General features: G+C 38.6%; 1 protein-coding gene across 1 annotated transcript; it reads right to left on the bottom strand.

Moving 5' to 3' along the window:
• Positions 1–2,328: 2,328 nt before the first annotated feature.
• CTSS (cathepsin S) lies at positions 2,329–24,255 on the bottom strand. The gene is made up of 8 exons (XM_080800352.1): positions 24,113–24,255; positions 22,873–22,996; positions 20,685–20,807; positions 19,210–19,359; positions 16,688–16,915; positions 15,506–15,671; positions 13,972–14,074; positions 2,329–2,928 (listed from the first exon to the last, which is right to left on the bottom strand). Exons 1-8 carry the CDS (start codon positions 24,145–24,147, stop codon positions 2,829–2,831), a joined length of 1,029 nt encoding a protein of 342 aa, XP_080656478.1. The 5' UTR covers positions 24,148–24,255; the 3' UTR covers positions 2,329–2,828.
• Positions 24,256–24,327: the final 72 nt, after the last annotated feature.

Here is a 24,327-nt window from a genome sequence, read left to right as displayed (position 1 = left end):
GACAGAGAGAGAGGGAGAGAGGGAGCACAAGTAGGGGAGTGGCAAGCAGAGGAGAGGGAGAAACAGGCTCCCCGCTGAGCAGGAACCCAGACTCCGCACTTGATCCCAGGACCCCCAGGATCATAACCTGAGCTGAAGGCAGACACCTAACCAACTAAGCCACCCAAGCGCCCCTATATTTTAACATTTTAATAACTGTATTTCAATAAAGTTGGCTTTCTTTACATTCCTATATATTTTATTTTATGTTTTTAAAAACATTATTTTGAGAAAGAATTTATAGGCTTCATCAGACTTACAATGTGGAGGCCAAGAAAAACAAGGCTGCGCCCACCTCAAGTCTAGCCCTGACATAAGTACAGCCATCTTGGCAAAGCAAAAGCTGGCACCTTGCACCCCCTCTCCACCCGCTCCCCTCCCCTCGGTAATATGTGTGACATTCCTCAGGCACCCCTAACTGCCATAAACGAGAAACAAATAGTTAACTTGCAGAGATCACAATCCTGCAGGACAGGAGTCTCCCTTGGTTTACAAATGTCCTAGAGATTTACAAACAAAGGAGTTACCTTATCAATAGCACAATTTCAAGAGACAAATAACTCAGTTCCTTAAGCCCTAATGTCGCCCTCCCCACCATAAAACTGAAGGAGGCTGAGGCAGAAGGAAATGTAAATAAAGTTAAATTTCTTCTAAACCTAAATCTAACTAACAAGGACACTTGATAGGAGAAATGTGAAACTTTATCTCTAAACCTCCAAGATAGTGTCAGCGATCATTCCCAAGCATATGACCCACTGATATACATCTAAAGGGTCTCACAAGAAGATTTTTATTATTGGTAACGAATAACCTTTTCCCCAGACAACAGCTGGCCCCTCAAGGTCCTGGAGACCTCGCTTCCAAAATTCCTTAGAGACTTACATCATCCATTACCCCCTTTGTCCTCACCCACCACCGAGTCCACCCCTACTCTGCCTTTAAAAACTCTGACTGTAATCTGGCTCAAGGTCCAATTCCCTACTCCGCTGTGTCGGGTATAGTTGGGCCCAAGCTTAAGCTTGTCAAATAAACCCTCGTGCGGTTGCTTCGGTGCTTGGCTCCTTGGTGGTCTCTCGGACGCGAAAACTCGGGCACAACAACAAAAGTTAAAACTTACCTATGTTTTTGTTCCATTTACAGTGCTTAAAAAAATGTGGGCAAAATAAAGAATAATCAATTAAATATATTTTTTAATAAATACTTTCATTTTTCTTCTTTTTCTTTTTTTTTTTTAAGTAAGCTCTATGCCCAACATGGGACTTGAGCTCACAACCCAGAGATCAAAATCCCATGCTCTATGAACTGAGCCAGCCAGTTACCCCTTGACTAAATACTTTTTGATTACAATGTTTCTCTACACTTTTGATGGTAGTCATATATTATGTTCATGTTTTTATAGTTAGCAATTCTTGTTCTTTAAAATATTCTTTATGGGGTCACCTGGGTGGCTCAGTTGGTTGAGCATCTGACTCAGTTTCGGCTCAGGTCATAGGGTCTTGAGATTGAGCCCCTCCACACTCAGTGCAGAGTCTGCTTCGGATGCCTTCCTGATTCCTCTCCCCTCCCTTTTACTCATCCCCCATCTCACGCACTTGCCCTCTCTTGCAAATAGATAAATCATATTTTTAAAAAAATAAAATGTTCTTTATAGTGAAATTAAGTTCATTTTAAGATCAACTAATTATATCATCCCTCACATTTTCATGTCGTAGGCACAAACTGATTAAAATTTATGTATTTACTTTTTTAGAGGGGGAGGGGCGGAGGGAGAGGGAAAGAAATAATCTTCAGCAGGCTCCATACCCAGCAGAGAGCCTGTTGTGGGTCTCCATCTCACAATCCCGAGATCACGACCTGAGTTGAAATCAGGAATGGGTCGTTTAACCAACTGAGCCACCTGGGTACCCCAGTAATGGAATATTTTAAAAGAGATGCAGTTTGGTTATTTTATTCAGGTTGACTTAATTATTTGCCCCCAAAAGGTTCTGGCCAAATTGCTAATGACTAGGTAAAAATAATTTGTATTAGTATATTAATTGTTGATCATTAAAATGATTCTTCCAAAGTGCTTGAAAACAGATTACATCTTAAGTATTTGCCTACCTTAAAAAAATTATCTAATCCTTTAATGTGCAAAGATACCATATCAGCCCTAAGGACATTAGTAACCCAGTAGTTTCCTCCATTATATTTGCCAAAGCCCTTCACCAGCATACTACAATTTACATCTTCATGATAGATTATAATAGTTACCTAAGGATAAGAAAGGAATGGTATGCGGTAAGAATACAAAGTTGAAAAGAGATATTTATTAAGCATTTATATGCCATCATATTACCAAAAGATACCAGGGACAAGACAAAGCATGTAAAATAAGACAGTGGCAAAACAAACATGACAGATTTCTTAGGTTGATCTATTCTCGTACAGATAGTACATTATTTTTTTTTTAAGATTTTATTTATTTTTTTCACAGAGATCACAAGTAGGCAGAGGCAGGCAGAGAGAGGAGGGGAAGGACCCTGGCTGGGATCATGACCTGAGCTGAAGGCAGAGGCTTTAACCCACTGAGCCACCCAGGCGCCCCCCAGACAGTACATTATTAATTTGTGTAGCAAAATTTTTCCAATATCTGCAAAGCTAAAAAAATAGAGTCAAACTACATATTCTATTCGTACAGTAAATGTACGTTGGTCATGACACACTTATTTCTACAGGTTATAGCAGGTAAAATTAAGTTAAGAGAAAGTGTTATATTTTATGAACTTGTTATAAAATGAAGAGATCCTCTAGATTTCTGGGTAAGAGGGATAACTAGCAATCCCACAGTGATTTCCACTGTTTCTTGCCATCCGAATATATCCTTGCTCACCAAAGTTGAGGCCCCAGCTTTAGAAAAAGAAATAACACAAAATTACAAATGAATATAATCAAATCACAATATCAACTTTTTATCTCCTAGATTGTTTTTTTCCTAAAGTGATTATATATGAAAAGCTATAAAACAAAATCAGAGCAAAATAATATAATAATTTCCCCAGGGGTGTCAGGCAATTTTCAAAGGATAGTTTGGAAAGCTTTAGTGCTATATTGATGAATAGACTTAATACCTAAGGAAAACAATACAAACTCCACCCCAAAGCTTTAATCCTCCTACTTTTTAAATACACCTCCTGCAGAGAAAGGGTATTATGGTCCTTTCCCAGGCCCCACCGTTAAATGTTTTTGCATAACAGGATCATAAATTATTTTCTATCAAACTTAGATTCCTTTAGAGAATGTCAACTAAGAAGTATTTTTGAATGACTACTATGGAAAAGGCATAAGGTAGGAAATTCCAAAGTAAGAAATAAAAAGGGCCCCCCTCAAACAGCTTTTTGACCTAGAAGTGGAGCTAAGGTAAGACTTTCTCATAGGTAAATCTGTGAAAAAATGGAATATGCTATCTTAGGAGAAGGTGAGCTCACTGGCTCTGGAAGTGTTCAATCAGAGGTTTGCAAAACTTGTTATAGATGTTGCAGAGGGAATTTGTAGGTCAGGTAAGGGTTAGAAGAGATCAACGGTCTCTCGCTTTTTGATTTCAGGAACTTTGAGAATTAAATTTAGCAAATTTACATAAAGTTACCAATATTTTATAGGTATTTTATTTTTTTAAAGGTTTTATTTCTTTATTTGACACAGAGAGAGAGAGAGAGAAACAGAGAGTAGCAGAGGGAGAGGGAGAAGCAGGCTCCTCACTGAGCAGGGAGCCCCGACGTGGGCCTTGAGTCTAGGACCCTAAGATCATGACCTGAGCCGAAGACAAACACTCAACTGACTGAGCCACCCAGGTGCCCTATTTTATAGTTATTTTAAAGATTTCATTTATTGATTGATTTTTAGAGAGAGACAGAGAGAGAGAGAGCAAGTGAGCAGGGAGAAAGGGAGTGGAAGAGAGAATCTCACACAGAACACGGAGCCCAATGCGGGATTCGACCCCATACCCTGATATCATGACCTGAGCCAAAATCAAAAGTCAGAAGCTTAACTGACTAAGCCACCCAGGTGCTCCAAAGTTACCAATTTTTAAATTAGCAAGTACGGACATAAAAAAAAAATGCTCTTTATATCACCATCGTATTGTAAAAGAAAGGATGTTTCTTTTTTTTAAGATTTTATTTATTGGGGCGCCTGGGTGGCTCAGTGGGTTAAAGCCTCTGCCTTCGGCTCAGGTCATGATCCCAGTGTCCTGGGATCGAGCCCCGCATCAGGCTCTCTGCTCAGCAGGGAGCCTGTTTCCTCCTCTCTCTCTGCCTGCTTCTCTGCCTACTTGTGTTCTCTGTCTGTCAAATAAATAAATAAAATCTTAAAAAAAAAGATTTTATTTATTTTTTTGACAGAGATAACAGTAAGAGAGGGAACGCAAGCAGAGGGAGTGGGAGACGGAAAAGCAGGCTTCCTACTGAGCACAGAGCCCGATGTGGTCTTGATCCCAGGGTCCTGAGATCGTGACCTGAGCCAAAGGCAGACACTTAACGACTGAGCCACCCAGAGACCCCAGAAAGGATGTTTCAACACCAAAATAAAACTTAAGAGGACATAGTCTCTACTTTAAGGATAAAATAAATTTGTATATTTATGAAGGATACATCAAAATATTCATATTTTCTCATTTTGTCACAGACTAGTGAAAAAACTGACAAGATTTTTGTAAGATAAATATTTTCTTAATTTTTTTATGATTCTGAGATTTTTGTAATTGTAGATATACAAATAATTATACTCTGAAGCAAATTCATTAAGTTCTATAACTAGGATACAAATAAAAGCATGAATTTGAGAAAGTGCCTACTGTGTTTGTATTTGGAGAGCAGCAAGACATTTAGTTGAAAGGAAAATTGCATGTCTTTAGGGTAGAAGGGGACAGAGAGGATAGAAAGTTGGGTTGGGGCTATGTTGTGAAGAGCTTAGAACAATAGGCTATGGAACCCGTAATTTAATTCCATAGGCAAAGGGAAACAGTTGAAAATTTTTGCTCAGGATTCAAAGGAGAGGTGAATTGTGTCTTTGCATGCAGTGGAGAAACTAAGAAATGTGGCTTTATTGCAAGCAGAAAGATGGCATCATTTAAAATGGCTGTGCTCTAATAGGCCTTAACTGTTCTCTGTATCAGCCATTCAGTGGACACTTTGCAGGTCTTATTTTGCCCTCTTGTATCATTTAACGAGGTTGTCCCCACTTCTCTCCTGGCCTTAAAATAATACATGCCCTGATGTTTCCCTTCTCTCTCTGCTCACTCCTTCTTAAAATCTTTTGTGGGCTTCTTTATTGTTTCCTTTCATTTATTACCACTTTGCTGATTAAAATACTTTAATGCCTCCCCAATATCTTTAGAATAAAATCCAAACTCCACTGTCACCTCTTATCGATAGATGGAGTATTCTTTTAGTATCCAAAAAGAATTATGATAAATTCAGGTGAAGCTATTATTAATATTAATAGCCACCATTCATTGAGCACCTACCTCTGTGCTAAGCACCCTAACCTATACTACCTCACTTAATTATCACCCTGTGAGGAGGAAAATGGTCAAAGTGGTAAAATGGCTTGCTAAGATGGTTAATTATGAAGCCAGGGCACAAATCTAGGATTGTTTTACTCCAAAGCCTACTCTAACATTTATACTAGCCTAACCCTACATTATTCCTGTGAGTGAGGTAGCATGAGTGATGAAATTCAGACCAGAACATCCAGGACTTTATATAATTGATATCTTCCTATATTTTGTTTTGTAATTATTTCACTGCCTTTAAAAAGTAGGTAAAAAATTAAAGAAAAACTGAGTTTGGACTTAAGTTCTGGTAATGAAATTTGAACTGAGTTGTAATTACTAGCAGTATGAACTCAGTCAGTGAGATCCTATTCAGAATCTGGATAGCTTACTTTCCCCAGCTTCGTAGAACAAGATGAACTATCTCAAACTTTGTAGAAATCCCAGACCTCTTTTGACTGAGTCCTGCTAACCTTCCCTTAAAGAATAACACTGATTAAAAAATCTCAAGCTAAATAAATACAAGGACAAATTCTTTCCTTCCTAACTGTGCAAAGTCAGCTCCAAATGTTGATTCTGGTCCTTATCAAGTTGTTTATTTTTACTGGCTCTTATAGCCCTTTCATTCAAACTGTTTCCCTGCAGGCAAGTTTCTTAACTCTGTCAGTATCAGGAGTTTCCTATTCTGTATTATGGAGATAAAATGCGTATCCCTTAAAAATTCTGGTGAAGCTAGAATTTTCTTACCAGAAGTACTTGCACAGTGTCTGTATGTAGTAAATAGTAAGTAGAGGTGGCTATGTTTTTTATTATCCAAGTATGAGTCCATTTGATTGGACTCAAGTAGAGTTCATCCCCTTTAAAAAAAAATACAGACTTTTTCTAGAGTAACCAACAGTCCAGTTTGCCTGGGATTATTCTGGTTTCAAAAAAAAAGTCCCGTGGCCTGGGAAACCCATTAGTCTTTGACATGGTGAGATGGTTGGCCACCCTACCTTCTCCCTGCATATTGTAGACTACTAACTTGTAAGACATTCCTTCTAGAATGTATGCCAGTTTCCTTTGTGATAAACCACAGTTCTGAGCTTCCTAGGCTATGCCAGATACTATTGTATGCATTAGGATTATGGAGGTAATTGAGATAGACAAAGTCTTTTCAAAGCCTACATAAGAAACATACAGTAAACAAGTAAATAATATGATAAAATATAAGTACTATGAAGAAAATTAAAGCAGAATAAGGGGATATGGAATGTTGGGAATCAGGGCTATATTTTAGGAGTAGTCGGGGAATGCTTATCTGAGGAAACATTTGAGCAAAGACAGCAAGTGAAGGTGCAAATGATGCAAAGATCTGGAAAAACAGCTGGAATAAACTTGAAATGTGAGAAATTGCGAGTGTCTCTTGAGAAAAGGTACTGAAAAAAAGCTAGTGTGCTTGGAGCTGAGGGAGATGGGCAGATGTAGTGGGAAATGTCGTTGGAGAGACAGGCTGAGACCAGAAATTGTCATGGTTTTATAGGTTATGGATTTTATTCAGAGTGTGAAGGAAAGCCATTAGGGCATTTGGGGCAGGAGAGTAACATAACCTCCTTTATGCTTTAGAAAGATCATCCTGGCTACTGTGTAGAGGACTGACCACAAGCAAACAAGAAGGGAAGTGACTACCAGTTAGGAAATTATTGCTATAGACCAAGAGACGGATGGTGACTTGAACTAGAGCAGTAACAGCAGAGATACTGAGAAGTGATAAGATTTGGGAAAATTTAATGATGATAGAAATGACAGAATTTGCTGATGGTTTAGGTGTGAGATATCAAATGAGGAAAGGATGGTTCCAGTATTTTGACCTGAGGTAAATGCTGTTGGCATATACCGAGATGGGAAAAATTGGAGCAGTGGCAGGAAGTCAAAAGTTCTGTTTTGGATGTGTTAAGTTAAAGAGGCCTATGAATACTCCAGTGGAGAGGTCAAATAGTGGGCTTTTGGTCACGGAGTCTGGAGCTCAGAAAGCAGTTTAGAGTTGAAGGTACAAAGCTGAGAGTCACCAGCTGTTTGTTGTTTAAAACTGACACTGAACAAGATCATCAAAAGAGTATATAGAGAGGGGCGCCTGGGTGGCTCAGTGAGTTGGAGCCTCTGCCTTCGGCTCGGGTCGTGGTCTCGGGGTCCTGGGATTGAGCCCCGCATCGGGCTCTCTGCTCGGCAGGGAGCCTGCTTCCTCCTCTCTCTCTGCCTGCTTCTCTGCCTACTTGTCATCTCTCTCTGTCAAATAAATAAATAAAATCTTTTTAAAAAAAAAAAGAGTATATAGAGAGAAATTGAGGCCTGGGGATTATAATATTTAAAAGGAAGGAAGAATAACAGGAACTACAGAACTCAGGAGAATGAGAGGTAAAGTAGGAAGAAAACCAGGGTGGGATATGATCCCCTGAAAGTCAAATAAAGTGTTTCGGAAAGCAGAGAGTAACCATACATCACATGTTAAGAATGCAGGAAGATGAGACCTGAATACTATTTAATGAGGAAAGATGGAGGTGATTGCTGATCTTGAAAAGATCGATTTCAGTGGAGTAGTGGGAATAAGTTATAAATTGAGTTATAAACCAAATGCACATTCTTAATCTCTCTGTAGAGAAATCTCTAAATATATGAAAGAAAAATCATTAGATTGTAACTTTTTCCTTTTTTCCTTTCCAGGCTTTGATTCCATGGAGAGGAGGCAGTACATATGAGTTTAATGTAGACCCCTATCATGTTTAATGTAGAACATTAACTGTAAGAGTCAGGATCTCTTGAAAGATCAGACAGTAGCTTTCACTGAGGGAAAATAGAATATGTCCTTTTTTCCAACTTGTATTTTCCTAACTTAATCCCATTTATGAATGAAAAGGAGGCATTTCAGTCTCCCATTCATCAGCTCCATTGACTTACTTCATTATCTAGAGGCCCATCTATTTTGCAACTACTAATCTTAGAGAGTTCACCAGATATTGCTTAAAGGTGTTCTGGGTACTTTCCTAGTTTTTGGGGAGTGTGTGTGTGTGTGTGTGTGTGTGTATTTAAGGTTCTCATGATCTAATGGCTAATGCCTTTAATTTTTTTCCCCAGGCTAAAATTATTCTATGCCCAATAACTTTGGCCTCCATTACTCATTGGTCTGTAAATTAGATTAAACTCCTCCCCCACCTTTAAAAAAATAGGAAGCAGCGGGGCGCCTGGGTGGCTCAGGTCATGATCCCAGGGTCCTGGGATCGAGCCCCGCATCGAGCCGGCATCGGGCTCTCTGCTCCGTGGAGAGCCTGTTTCCTCCTCTCTCTGCCTGCTTCTCTGCCTACTTGTGATCTCTGTCTGTCAAATAAATAAATAAAATCTTAAAAAGAAAAAAAAAGAAGCATAATTGACATACAATATCCTATTAGTTTCAAGTGTGATTTCACAGTGATTTGATATTTTTATACATTACAAATGATCCTCATAAGTCTAGTTACCATCTATTACCACACAGTTACTACAATATTATTGACTATATTCTCTATACTATACATCATATCCCCATGACCTATTTATTTTATGACTGGAAGTTTATACCTCTTAATGCCCTTTACCTATTTTTCCTATCCACTCAAACCCTTCCTCTTCTGTTAACCAATAGTTTGTTTCCTGTATCTAGGAGTCTGTTTCTGTTTTATTTATTTTTTAGATTCTATATATAAGTGAAATCATATGGTATTTGTTTATCTAACATATTTCGCTTAGCATTATGCTAGGTTCATACATGTCACAAATAGCAAGATTTCACTGTTTTTCTATGACTGAGTAATATTCTGTTATATATCCCACCTTCCTTATCCATTTATGTATTGATGAACATTTAATGATTTTATTTATTTACTTGACAAAGGCACAGAATGAGTAGGATTTTTAGTGAGGTTTTTTTTTTTTTTTTCATTTTAAAAGTAATAAGGTAATTCTTTTTAAACTTGGTATTTCTTTTTTTCTTTTTCTTTTTTTAAGATTATTTATTTATTTATTTGATAGAGAAAGAGACAGCAGGAGAGGGAATACAAGCAGGGGGAGTGGGAGAGGGGAAAGCAGGCTTCCCAGTGAGCAGGGAGCCTGATGTGGGGCTCAATGTGGAGGATGATGTGGGGCTCGATCCCAGGGCCCTGGGATCATGACATGAGCCAAAGGCAGACGCCTAACGAGGGAGCCACCCACGTGCCCCAAAATTAATAAGGTATTTGTTAAAGACTTTTGAAAATACTTAAAGGTAGACAAAGATAACCATTATTAACATTTGGTATAATTCCTTCTGGTCTTTTAGTATAACATAAATCAGAGAAATTGGGTATAATATCTTAAACTTAATATTTATTTTATGTTTATATGTATTCTCCATTTAAACATATATTCAAGTATTTTATTAGGTTATTAATAGTAGTCTGAGTAAATATGGTTTCTAATACATGTGCTTGGTTTAATATTGTCCCTATTGTTAGGCATTTTGGGTTTACTGGTTTTCACTATTAAAGAAGAAGAATGAATGCTATAATTTACATAAATTGGATATGAAGCTTTCCTCATATTTAAGATTATTTTCTTCATATAGATTGCAAGAAGTGAGAAAAAACTGGACAGAGAATGTGAACATTTAAATAGGTTTTGATTCATATTATTGAATTGCTTTCAAGGAGGATTGTAACAATTTATTCTTCCACTGGAATGTATGAGAGTGCCCATTTCACCACAGACAGGTGGGATTTCTGTCGGCAGCAATGGGCTTTAAGGGCATTTCAGAAAGATGAAACAGCACAAGTAAAGAAATAGAAATAGCTAAGAGCCTATAAACTTAGGGAATGATGAGTAAGTAGTTCACTATGGCCAGAGTGTAAATATGGCTGCATGAGAACCTAGGGAAAGAAAAGTCTAGAAAGCTATGTTGGAAACTGGATAATGGAGAATCTTGAGTGCCTGGCTAGGAATTTGGACTTCATTATGATGACAATGGTAAACTATTTAGAATTTTTTTTTTTTTTTTAAAGATTTTATTTATTTATTTGACAGGCAGAGATCACAAGTAGGTGGAGAGGCAGGCAGAGAGAGAGGAGGAAGCAGGCTCCCTGCTGAGCAGAGAGCCCGATGCGGGGCTCGATCCCAGAACCCTGGGATCTCGACCTGAGCCGAAGGCAGAGGCTTTAACCCACTGAGCCACCCAGGCGCCCCACTATTTAGAATTTTTGACTGTGAGTTTACATAATCTACATTTTTAAGAAGATACTTCCATAACTAGGTGAGAATGGGATCTGAATTAGAGCAGGAATAGAAAGAAATATAAAATCCGATTCAGAGGCTGAATGGACAGGGCTATGTGGATTGAAGGAGAGAAAGGAGAGTCCAAGATGATACCAAGTCTTTGATAACCTGAAGATGGTGATGCATTACTCAAAATACAGAATTATTCTCCCTTGGGCTTATTCTAAAATACTTTTCAGGGGCAGACAGTGAAAGGGGAGTTTAGATGGAAGGAAAGAGAGAATTTGAATTTAGACTTTTTGAGAGAGACAATGTGTGTGTTGTGAGTAGCAGTAGGGTAGGCAGGTGGGAAATTTGAATTTTTAAAAAGATTTTATTTATTTATTTGAGAGAGAGAGTGAGCAAGACAGACAGAACACAAGTGGGGAAAAACAGAGGGAGAGGGAGGAACAGATTCCCTGCTGAGCAGGGAGCCTGATGCAGGGCTCCATCCCAGGACCCTGGGATCGTGACCCAAGCTGGTGGCAGAAAATTAAACGACTGAGCCACCCAGGTGTCCAGAAATTTGGATTTAAAAAAAAAGATTTATTTATTTATTAGAGAGAGAGAGAGCACACGTACATGGCAGGAGGGGCAGAGGGACAGAATCTTCAAGCAGACTCCCTGCTGAGCGTGGGGGCAGTGAGGGCAGTTGGGGGCACAAGGCTCCGATCTCATAACCCATGAGACCACAACCTGAGCTGAAACCAAGAGTCAGTTGTTTAATCAACCCAGGCTCCCCAGAAATTTGGATTTTTTAGCAAAGCTGTCAAGTTGGAAGTTGGACATGGAAGTCTGTTGCTTAGTCGAGAGATTGTTTTTAGAGACTATGAATTGGGTATCATCCACATAATGGGAACAGTTGAAACTCAAGTTGCAGATGAGTTTGCTTTAGTATAGCTGGAGCTAGAGCATGAGGGATAGGTGGAAGAAAATAAGAAATGAGGCTAAAGCAGATATCACAAAATGAGTCAGGATAGTGTTACATCGTAGATGCCAAAGAAATAAATGCAGTAGAGAGTTTATAAAGCAGAGAAATTGTTCACATTTCTGTGCCATTACATATCCTTTATAGGTGACTAGGCCATTTATTTTCCTCCTCTAGAACATGAGCAATTTCACTCATCTGAAAACTTAATACAAGGAAGTAGTGCCTTCTCTGTGAAACTTTTAGGCAGTTAGGCATCTCCTCATCTATGGCCCATAGCCATTGAGACATATATCATTATATCATGATGTTTTGTACTTTATTGTTTTAAAAATATATCTAATTCCCCACTGGACTCTTATGTGAGCTCTTTTGGGACAGGATGATTTCTCGTTTATTTTTGCATTTCAAGGGCCTAGATATTGCCCATCGCATTGTAGATCCCTAGTAAATGTTCATTGAATGAGTAAGTGTTAAGAAGGGGTTTTGGATTTAAACACTAAAGGATATAAATGGTCTTCCAGAAGAGCAGTTTCAATGGAGAAGGGAAGTTAAAAAAAAAAAAAATAGAGAAGAGAAGTTAGAATACACGTTGTAGGAAGTCAACAAGAAAAAAGATATAAGTGAAAATATTGCTTCATATCCCTGGTCCAGGCCCAAGCTGATCAGTGCTATGAATAGGTTACAAGTGAACCAAGATATTGTTTCCCCCAACTACTTCCCAATAAGCCATACAAATACTACCATCTTCTATGTGTGCCATGTATTAGAGATACAAGGACAATACAGATCTTTACCCCAAAGGTGCATCCCGAATACAATTTAAATATAATGCATAAAGTACTCCAGTATGCATAAGACATTTTTGGAGCATAGAAAAAAGACATTTTACCCAGCTCAAGGATTTAGAGGGAAATTTCTGTTATAGAGAATGCCTTAGATGGTTTTGAAGGAAAAGGAGAAATAAACCAAGTGAGGAGAAAGAATGTTCCTGGCAGAGGGAACAGCATAACCAAGGTATGAAGATATTAAAGATAAAATGGTATGTATGGGAACTCTGTGCATAGTTAAATGTAACTGGAATAAAAAGTGGGAGACAGGGGCGCCTGGGTAGCTCAGTGGGTTAAGCCTCTGCCTTCGGCTCAGGTCATGATCCCAGGGTCCTGGGATCGAGCCCCGCATCGGGCTCTCTGCTCAGCGGGGAGCCTGCTTCCTCCTCTCTCTCTGCCTGCCTCTCTGCCTATTTGTGATCTCTGTCTGTCAAATAAATAAATAAAATCTTTAAAAAAAAAAAAAAAGTGGGAGACAAGTGCCAGCAAACAGGCAGAGACCACAACCATAGATGACTTGTCTTCCCCACTGGGCAACATTTTTTTTTTTTAAGATTTTATTTATTTATTTTATTTATTCATTTGACAGAGAGATAGAGAGAGAGAGACAGAGCCACTTTGAAGGTTACAGGAATAGTTCAGGCAAAAGATGTCTGAACCAAAGCAATAATGGAAGAAATGGAGAGGGGACAGAGGCAAGGACAAATATGTGGGAAATTAGATTGACTTGCTGCTTGATTAGATCTTGAGGAGCCTACAATAAATCCATAGTATCTTGCTGGGTAACTGTGTTGTGTGTGGTTGCCATTTAGTGAGTTAGGAAGTTCTGGGGAGGACAATATGGTAGAGAGGGTACTAAATTCCTTGGACATACTGAATTTGGAGAAACTAAGATACATGGAAGTGGGTATGTCCAGATAAATAAGTCCATATTTCAGGGCAGAGGATAGCGCTAGGGCTTGAGTTTTGGAAACTATCAGCATATAGGTTATAGCTAAAATCATAAGAAAAATGTAGGCTAAGAAGAGTAATGAGCAAAGGATGGAGCCCTGGAGGAAAGACCAACATTTGGGGGCTAAGCAGAGGAATAGATATTTATAAAGGAGACTGAGAAGGAATGATCAGAGAAGTATTGTAGAAGATAAATCATGAAAACTGCTGAAGCCAGAACAGGAAGTGAAGAAATGGGGGCACTAAGTAATTAATTTTGAATGTCACTTTATAAGAAGCTATAAATGTTTATCATTGTTGTTATTATCATCATCACCATAATCACGGGAAAGCATTGGTTGAAGCTCCATCAAATTCCTTATTTTAATTAAATATACACTTAAGTGCAAATATATTACCTGTTTTTCACAAGCCAGTAGTCTCTTCCATTAAGGTTACCATAGCCAACCACTAACACACCATGATTCACATCCTGAGTACAGGATGGGTCATAGTAGACACCTGAGAATAAAATGTGGGTGGAGAAAAAGAGTGAACCATATGTGGCAATGAAGGACATTTGAAAATGCTACTGCTTTTAGTAGCCTGTTTTATATACATAGGAAGCAAGTTGAATTATAATTTTAGGAACATATACTCTCATCAAACTAATTACAGTTAATAATTCTTTGCCATCAATGCTATATTTGTCAGTTTTCTTGCTAAGTTTGGCATCAATCCAATCACAGTTCCCTTGGAAATCTTTGATAAACAGCTACCTTTTTCTAATTATTTTTTTAAAAGATTTTAGTTATTTATTTGAGAGAGAGAGAGAGACCACAAGTGAGTATGAGCAGGGGGAGGGACAGAGAGAGAGAGAGAGAGAATCCCATGCAGACTCTGCACTGAGTGTAAAACCTGACGTGGGTCTCGATCCCACAACCCTGAGATCATGACCTGATTTGAAATCAAGAGTTGGATACTTAACCAACTGAGCCACCCAGGTGCCCCTTTTTCTAAAGATTTTTAACTTATATCGTGTCAGTTACTGAATTTCTTTTTATATATTCCTAAATTGTTTATTCCATATATTTTTATCCTTTACGATATGAAATGATCTTTGGGTGAGTTTGTTTGCTTGTTTGTTTTAAATAAAACAGTACAGTCATTTGGTTTAACACAATGCTCTAACATTGGCAGGTGCTCTCCTTGTATCCCGCAGTGCTGCACCTACAGTGCACAGTGGCTCCAGGGGTTAGGAGTCTGGGCTCTGGAGTCAAAGTAGCATAGTTTCTAATCCTCACTGACCACTTCCAGACTGTATGACTTTATGCCAATTAACTTGTGACTTGTTCATCTGTGAAATAGGGCTATTGTGAGGATTAAATAAGATAATTCACGGAAAAAATTTATCATAGTACTCAGCATGAAGTATTGTAAGTTTTGATGAGTATTACTTAACTAATTAGAACTGGATATAAAAAATATATATGAAAAAGGGGCACCTGGGTGGCTCAGTGGGTTAAGCCTCTGCCTTCAGCTCATGTCATGGTCTCAGGGTCCTGGGATCGAGCCCCACATCGGGCTCTCTGCACAGCGGGGAGCCTGCTTCCCCTTCTCTCTACCTGCCTCTCTGCCTACTTGTGATCTCTCTCTCTGTGTTAAATAAATAAATAAAATCTTTATAAATAAATAAATAAAGAAAATCTTTATATATATATAAAGATTTTATTATTTATTTTATATTTATTTATTATTTTTTATTTATTTATTTTATATTTATTTATTTTATACACACACACACACACACACACACACACACACACACATATATGAAATGGAGGATTATGTTTAACCTGAACACTCAGAGGTGGGGTGATGGGGAAGGATAATATTCTTTCTTAAAGTACAGGGGCAGCATATAACAAGAAGATAGTATATATGAGTTTTTACCACTTTTATACAGGAAGAAAGAAGAGTGTTTCGCATCAATAGCAACAGACACAGGTCCTTTATTGGCCACAGCTTCTTTCAAGGCATCTTCACTGCCAAAGGGAAGTTCAGTATACTTTGAACATGTAGCAGCTCGATGTTTTGAGTCATACCTGCAGTTTCCATCCTGCAAAAAAAGGTTATAAATCAAATAAAGAAGTATCCTTCAGCTTCTTTTATATCACCAACATCCTAAGTCTGGATTTCAAATGTTTCCTTTCCTCATTTAGTCTTTCAAATGTCTAAGTTTCCTTCCTCATTTAAAAGAAGAAAAAGCAAATCTCCCAAAACCTTAACCCTTCTGTGTTTCACCAGTAACAGAGGAAATACATAACTATTATATTGTTTTAAACTGTGAACATCTTTATGCATGCAGAAGTTGCTGGATAATGTCCCTCAGATTCTCAGGTGGATTGGGGAGGTATACTATGTAAAGATCATAAACTCTACACTAGAACTTTAAAATCTTTTTGATGATATAATGCCTACAAGATGATCTGCAGTTTAAATGATGGTTTACAAAGACCATATAATCTGAAAAACACCTAGAGTGTATATTTTAGTAGCAAAAGAGAGGTTACAAATTCACTTTTGTTGTGCATATATGTATGGTTTTTTAAATGCTTAATAGGACAAAGAACTTGAAAGAAATAAACCAAATTAATGGTGGTTAAAGTAGGAGGTTTTGGAGTGGTATTTTCTTTATCTTTTCTAAATTTTCTGTAATACAGATATATTAATTCATCTAACAAAACATGCAATGAACTTGTGAGGAGGAAGAAGAGAGCATTATTTAGCTTTTTAGTAGGTAGGAGAATGGTGTGACTGATGATCTGAGAATAAGGTTGAGCATGGGAGGCTGTAGGAAAAACAAGTTGAAATACCAGGCAGATGGACAGAAAGAATTCTAAGGCTTACTGAAAATCCATTTTTTGTGAATTCTACTTGCTTAAAACCAGTGTGCCACTGATGAATTAAGAAGACTACTGAAAAAGGAAGTGAACTCTTAAAAATTTTAGAATTCCTGACCAGGATTTTCATATACTGCTTCTCAAGTGATTGGCTTGGTTGTGGGTTTAGTTCAGTTAGTCAAGGGATAGCATAAGGTCCCAGGGCAGCACAAAAAGTTTGCTTGTGACACACCATGGCTTTGTAGGGATAGGAAACTTCTGAATCGATGCCGTTGTTATCAATGATATACTGGAAAGCCTTTGTCATGAAGCCACCATTGCAGCCTTTATTTCCATATCTTTCAGTTGAGCAATCTACCAGGTTCTGTGCACTCAGAGACACCAGATTTCCTGTTTTCAGCTTCAGCTGTGCTTCCAGGGCCCCCACAGCACTGAATGCCCAACAAGAACCACAAGCACCCTGAAACAGAGACAAGGGCACAAAGGTAATCATAGAAAGTCGGGAAGGAGGACTTCCATCCCACAAACTGGGTACCTCCCAACGTGTCAGTTCTGTCGGTTGTTACAGGAACAGCTCCCCCCACTACAATTTCTTCATTTCTTAGACATGGACATGAAGACTATATATACTTGATTATTCTCTGAGGAAGTCCAATATTAATAGAGATTTGCAAATGGCTGAGCTCAGAGCATAATTGCCATAGTGAAGTATATTAAGAAAGAGTACCTAGATCCCAGCTATCTTCACCCTTAAGTAAGGTAGATAGTCATCTACAGTATAGTGATTTTGAGAGGAGCTAGGGATGATTCTCTTGACTTAAAATACCCTTTCTCCTATCAAATAAGGCCTGAAAACATAAGGTTAAATTTTTTCAAACATTTTTACCTTCATAATTTTCTGATCAAAGATAGTTTACAAGGAAGCATAAACAAACAGAAAACACAAAGCTGCTTTAGTTAAAAAAAAAAAGTCCAGAGCCCTATGATAATTGTTCACTCTCACTTCTTCCTTCATTCTACCTTGCTCTCGAGCAAAGGAAGCAAACTGAATTTGCTTTTGGTTAAAGCAAAATCACCCATTAAAATGCAATCATCCAGGGAAAGGAGCTCATTGGATTATTTATAGTTAACATCTAAACATGTACTTTATTGGATCATCCCAAATTTTATTTAATTTCTTTATTTTTTTAAGTAGCCTCCATGCCCAACATGGGGCTTTAACTCATGACCCTGAGATTGAGTGTCCTATGCTCTACTGACTAATCCAGCCAGAAGCCTCCAACTTTTATTTTAGACAAGCTCTAGTAAGAAACCTAAAACCAATTACAAGAAAAATATCTAGGAAGAAAAGAATAAGATATTAGCAGTACCATTTACGTCTTAATTTTTACTTTTGGGGTACCTGGGTGGCTCAGTCTGTCAAGCGTCTGCCTTCAGCTCAGGTCTTGGGATCGAGCCCTGGGTCAGGCACTCTGCTCAGCGGGGAGTCTGCTTCTTCCTCTCCCTCTGCCCCTCCCATACTTGTTTTTTCTCTCAAACAAATAAATAAAATCTTTAAAAATATATGTTTACTTTCTTCTTTGGTTACCAGCTAGGGCAGCTGCTCAGAACACTCGGCTTCCTCTCTCTTACCCTGACCTCTAAGGTGATACGTGTATTTTACCCTTAGTTATCCCTAACTAATTTAGGATTTTTGCTGCCTTTTTTTTTTTTTAAAGTAGTCTCCATGGCCAGTGTAGAGCCCAACATGAGGCTTGAACTCATGACCCTGAGATTGAGACCTGAGCTGAGCTCAAGAGTCAGATGTTTAACTGACTGAGGCACCCAGGCACCCCTTAAAGTGAACTAAAGGAAATACAAAAACATAGGAACAAATTTATAAAAACCCATACTATATTTCTTACTGTCACAGTGCCAGCCTAGTCATGAGTGAACTAGACTGGCACAATTTCAGCTCTAGGTTTTTCCTCTCCTTCAATCTTGAAATGGAGGGAGAGATTTCCTGATCGATATTCTCTCTCACACGCAATACTGTTCCCCAAGCAATTGGCTTGGTAGAAGATCCAGTGCAGTTGATCAATAGCATGAGCACTAGAAATCTGTCTTAAAGAAATATATTTGCTCAGTTCACAGTTTTGTCTAATGGAGTTCTAACTATTGGTATTCTAAGTCTAATAATCAACTAAGATTTACGTAAGTATGGGCACCTGGGTAGCTCAGTGGGTTAGGCCTCTGCCTTCGGCTCAGGTCATGGTCTCAGACCCTGCATTGGGCTCTCTGCTTGGTGGGGAACCTGCTTCCCCCTCTCCCTCTGCCTGCCTCTCTGCCTACTTGTGATCTCTCTCTCTGTCAAATAAATAAATAAATAAAATCTTTTAAGAAAAGATTTACATAAGTATGCTAACTTACTCTAAAAGATTTTTCAGTAATCTTTAGACAATGCTTTCTATAATTAATTTAGAAAACCAAAAGCAATAGTACCCTGCAAGTTTCAAATGTTCCTCTAAAAAATTTGTTGAAGAAAGTGGTTACAGTAGGACTAAATAAGAACTAAATCTTGGAGAATACAAATAAAGTATGATATGTGGTCGTTGTCCCCAAGGAGCTTACAATTTAATTGGGAAGACAACAATTACAAAAATCATTAGAAATAACATTAGGGAGATTCCACCACCAAATTGTGTAGCTAGACTAAGTACTGACAGCAGAGAGAGCTTTTCCTGGGGTACAGAAGCCTGGGATGACAATACTCACCTGGTATTTCACTTCAGTAACACACCCCTTCTCTCTCCAGTCCACAGAATCAGGCAATTTCTGATTAGAATTTGACTTGTAAGTGACATTTGCCTGCCACTGGCTGGGAACTCTCAGGGAACTCATCAAAGATGACACTTCTTCACTGGTCTGTAAGACAAATATATATATCTCCTTTCACTTATGACCTTCTTTTCAACATTCTGTGAACATATTTAACAATTGAGAAAAACCAGTGGTAGTTGTGACCAACATAGGTACTGCTAACTATCGGACAGGTGAACTATCTGGGTCTCTTTCACACTTTGTCTTAGCACCCCTTTAGGCATTGGGAAGAAGAAGAAGAAACTGGTAAAAACTAAAAGTCACAGGGAGCCAGGTTTTTCTTTTAAAGCAAGGCAGAAAAAAAAAAAAAAAACAGAAAAAAAAAAACAGAAAAAAAAAAATAAAGCAAGGCAGAATTTTATTCAAGGGCTGTCTAAAAAGTGAACTGAACTGGGGCACCTGGGTGGCTCAGTGGGTTAAAGCCTCTACCTTTGGCTCAAGTTATGATCTCAGGGTCCTGGGATCGAGCCCCGCATCAGGCTCTCTGTACAGCGGGGAGCCTGCTTCCTCCCCCTCTCTCTGCCTGCCTCTCTGCCTGCTTGTGATCTCTGTCTGTCAAATAAACAAAATCTTAAAAAAAAAAAAAAGTGGACTGAACTGGTTTTCCTTGTGAGAAAGAATTACAAAGGAGATGCCACATTTAAGTAGAAATTAATCTACCCAGTGTATTCTCTTCCAAGAGGTACTACGATTCTTAATTTCGGCCTGAACAGTAAAGTTTTGTAGGTAGAAAAAAATTTAAAAACTAATGGGAGAGTATTTGTGATATTAAATACCCACACTCCCTCATTAAGAAAGCAGGTAGACTATAGTGAATTATCAGTCTAGATGTACAGAAGTATGGTAACTTACTCTAAAAGATTATGAGTGATCTTTGGGCAGTGCTTTCTAGAATTAATTAAAAAAACAAAAGCAATACTAGCCTGTAAGTTTCAAATATACCTCTAAAAATTTTATTAAGGAAAGTTGTCACAGTAGGATGAAACAAGGAATCTGCAAATTCTTTTATTTTTTAATTTTTTAAAAAATTTTATTTATTTATTTCACAGACAGAGATCACAAGTAGGCAGAGAGGCAGACAGAGAGAGAGGAGAAAGCAGGCTCTCCACGGAGCAGAAAGTCCGATGCGGGGCTCGATCCCAGGACTCTGGGATCATGACCTGAGCCGAAGGCAGAGGCCTCAACCCACTGAGCCATCCAGGCGCCCCAGAATCTGCAAATTCTTATGTCCTTAAATTCTACGGTTTTCTAACTTTGCATATGTATACACACACACAAATTCCTTTGCTGTTTACCTTCAAATTGCCTTTGGGGAGATGGAAATCATACATACGCAGAGATGAAAGTAGGATTATTTGTAATTTACTTACCATGTCTGCCAGATGGTTCATGCCTAGATCATATGAATGCATTCCCATTGAGTATTCCAGATTGTGAAGCATCACAGATTTTAGATTCTTTTCCCAGATAAGACGCCGTGCTACTTCCTCGTTCTAAAATGTAAGGAAGAAGAACATAGTCCCAGCCATTTCTTAAAAGATATTGTAGGTTCATTAAAAAAAAAAAAAAAAAAAGATATTGTAGGTTCAGTTCCAGACCACTGCAGTAAAGCAAATATCACAGTACAGTGAGTCAAATGAAGTTTTTGGTTTCTCCATGCATATAAAAGTCACATTTACACTATACTATAGTTTATTAAGTGTGTAAAAGGATTATGTTATTTGAACTTTGAGATAAATTATCAAGGAAGAATACTAATCAAAAGTAATTTTCATTCCTTCCAAGGGACTGGAATCATTAAAAAGAGAGAGAGTATTCATTTAACCAGACAGTGGTGCTAACTGAACATCTTACTCTAGTTTAAACTTGAAATTAGAGCCTTGTTTCTGAAGGCACTTGGATGAGGGTAAAATTCATCACTACTAAGAAAACAACTCAGTGCACATCCTACTGAAAGTGTCATTTTTATACAAAATAATTTATCAAATAAATTAATAAATACTTCTTGCTTACAGAGTCAAAAAATACACACACACACACACACACACACACACATATCTTAGAGAATATTTTTAAAGATATTATTTATTTGAGAGACAGTGAGAGAGAGCACAAGAGCAGGGTGGGGGTAGAGGGAGAAACAGATCCCTGGCAGAGCAGGGAGACCGATGTGGGGCTCCATCCAGGACTCCACGATCATGACCTGAGCCAATGGGCTGAGCTACTTAGCCCCCCAGAAATATATATATATATATCTCTTAAAGATTTTATTTTTAAGTAGTCTTCCATACCCAATGTGAGACTCCAACCCACAACCCCGAGATCAAGAGTTACATGCTCCACTGACTGAGCCAGCCAGCTGCCCCTCAAATATTTTTTTAAAGTGTCCATGCCCAACGTGGAGCTTGAATTCAGGACCCTGAGATTAAGAGTTATGATTAAGAGTCTCCTGACTAAGCCAGCCAGGCACACCCAAATTCAGAAATATTATATAGATATAGGACTTAGTTATTTGAGGCCCTAGGGTTAAAGTCTTAAAAAAAAAAAAAGATTATTTATTTGACAGAGAATGAGCAGGGGAGAGGGGTAAGGGGGGAGGGAGAAGCAGACTCCCTGCTGAGCAGGGAGTCCAACACGGGGCTCGGTCCCAGGACCCCTTCCAGGACCCCGGGATCATGACCTGAGCCAAAGGCAGATACTTAACTGACTGGGCCACCCAGGTGCCCTGGTTAAGGTCTTAAAAATCAATAAGTATATGGGGCGCCTGGGTGGCTGCTGGTTAAGCGTCTGCCTTTGGCTCAGGTTAGGTCCCAGGGTCCTGGGATGGAAACCCACATCAGGCTCCCTTCTCAGTGGGGAGCCTGCTTCTCCCTTTCCTCTGCCTGCTGCTCCCCTGCTTATCCTCTCTCTCTCTCTCTCTCACTATCTCTCTCTGTGTCAAATAAATAAGCAAAATCTTATTTAAAAAATCAATAAATATGCATTGAAATAAAAACAAAAGTACATCGTGGGAATTCAAAGTCAAAAAACAACATCTGGTAGTGCTTCTATGTGCTAGGGACTGAACTAGGTCTTTTTGTTCTCAAACATGTACCCTACCTCCCTTGACCTGGAACCTGCATTCTAGTTACAACTTTGCTTCCTGGCTTCTATGAATTCTCGGCTCACATGTCGCCTTCCCTGAGCTTTCTGTTACATATCAAGAAAAATCACTCCCAACCCCTCGCAGGCATCTCCCAGAGCCCTCCAGCTCTAGGTCTCACTATATCCCCCACGCCTTGCTTTATTTTTTTCTACTGCATTTGTCACCACCTACCATACTATATTCTGCTTATTTATTTACTTAATTCCTGTCTCCCCTGCTATGATATGAGCTCCACAAAAACAGGAACTTTGATTTGTTTCCTGCTATATCTCTGGTACCAAGAATAGAATCTGGCAAGAAATGAGTGCGTAAGCATTTACTGAAATCATTGCTTGTACGAATATCATTTTGAGGGGGAGAAAGTACAGGATACTCGAGCAAAAGCAAATTGCTCAAGTGATGATCCCACCTACCTTTTCCTGGTATTGTCTGCCATAGGTTTTCTTCCAGAGATTCCAGTGATGATCCAGAGTGGGATCATTCTGTACCTGGGCAACTGCATAGGAGCTTGCCAGGAGTCCCCACACCAGCCATTTCCTTTGGTTAAAGGAAAGGTAACATAAGAAGAATAGTTATTAGCTGCATATATTGTGACCAAATTTTTACATTAAAAAAATCACACTGTAAAGTCTGTCCAAAGGACAATACAAATCAGAACTAAACAGGAAACTTCCTGGGATTTATTGTCACAGGGAGGTAGTCTGTAGATTTATGACTGGAATACCACTTCTATTACTTAGTAGCATTTTAAAAAGTGATTTTCAGGGGCACCTGGGTGGCTCAGTGGGTTAAAGCCTCTGCCTTCGGCTCAGGTCATGAGGATTGAGCCCCACATCGGACTCTCTGCTCCGTGGAGAGCCTGCTTTCTCCTCTCTCCCTGCCTGCCTCTCTGCCTACTTGTGATCTCTGTCTGTCAAATAAATAAAATAAAAATCTTTAAAAAAAAAGTGATTTTCAGAAATTTCCTGATACCTGGTATACCAAATTTTCATCCAAGGTAGGAGGGATTGGGTAGGGTGGGGAGGCAGGGACTTTACAGGATTTGCTAACAAATCTAACCGAGGGACATCACCCCCTACCATCTTCAAGAGGAGGGCAAACCTTTGAAAAATCAGTTTAACTTCATAATTTTTGAATACATGGGCTTTTTTAAACTGGTCTATTTAAATATCCACAACATTTAGAGGTAGTTGAAAGACAACTCCCATGTATTGCTTTCAAATCCTAGAGTCATTTTATTTTTTTTTAACTAGTTTTTCCAATAATCGAAACACCTATTTCAAAGGAAGCACTTATGTACTTTTGAAAACACTACTTCTATGTTTAAAACAAAAAGATTTGAACAGTAATTCAGTGACTACCTCCCTCAAACTGGATTCTACTTCCTTTTCTGTTTCTTTTAAATTCAAAACAGCTTCAAATTATATTCCAAAGAAAGCTATGTTTCAGCCTCAGATTTAGATGTGCAAACAGACATTAACTTTTCGAAAATAGATTCTTTTTAGTCAAAGAAACAAGAGGCAAACTGAGTGACATATTATTTTGGTTTACTTCCTGGAACCAATAGTTTAAAGCCTGGCAGGCACAGCACGCTAAAGGCACAAACGGAGGGTTTAAAGACCAAAGAGTAGAAAAAGACCAGAGAGTACGTACATGATAGAACTGGCAGGTGCTCCCATAGTAAGCATGCCTGAAGGCGAGCCCTCTCCAAAGGTTTGAAGGCAGCAAAGAGACCTCCGTTAAACTGACTTTAAAAAGATACTGGGCTTGTCACATGAGGTACCCACAATGAGGAAGTGAACTTTCATTTCAGTTTCATTTAAAATCTAACCACATCAGCTATCTCTGGCCCTCACCCCTATAGTTTT

Source organism: Martes martes (assembly GCF_963455335.1).
Source record: "Martes martes genome assembly, chromosome: 4".
NCBI lineage: Eukaryota > Metazoa > Chordata > Mammalia > Carnivora > Mustelidae > Martes > Martes martes.
Note: the sequence above shows the minus strand (reverse complement) of the source record. Positions and strands in the feature narration are given on the sequence as shown.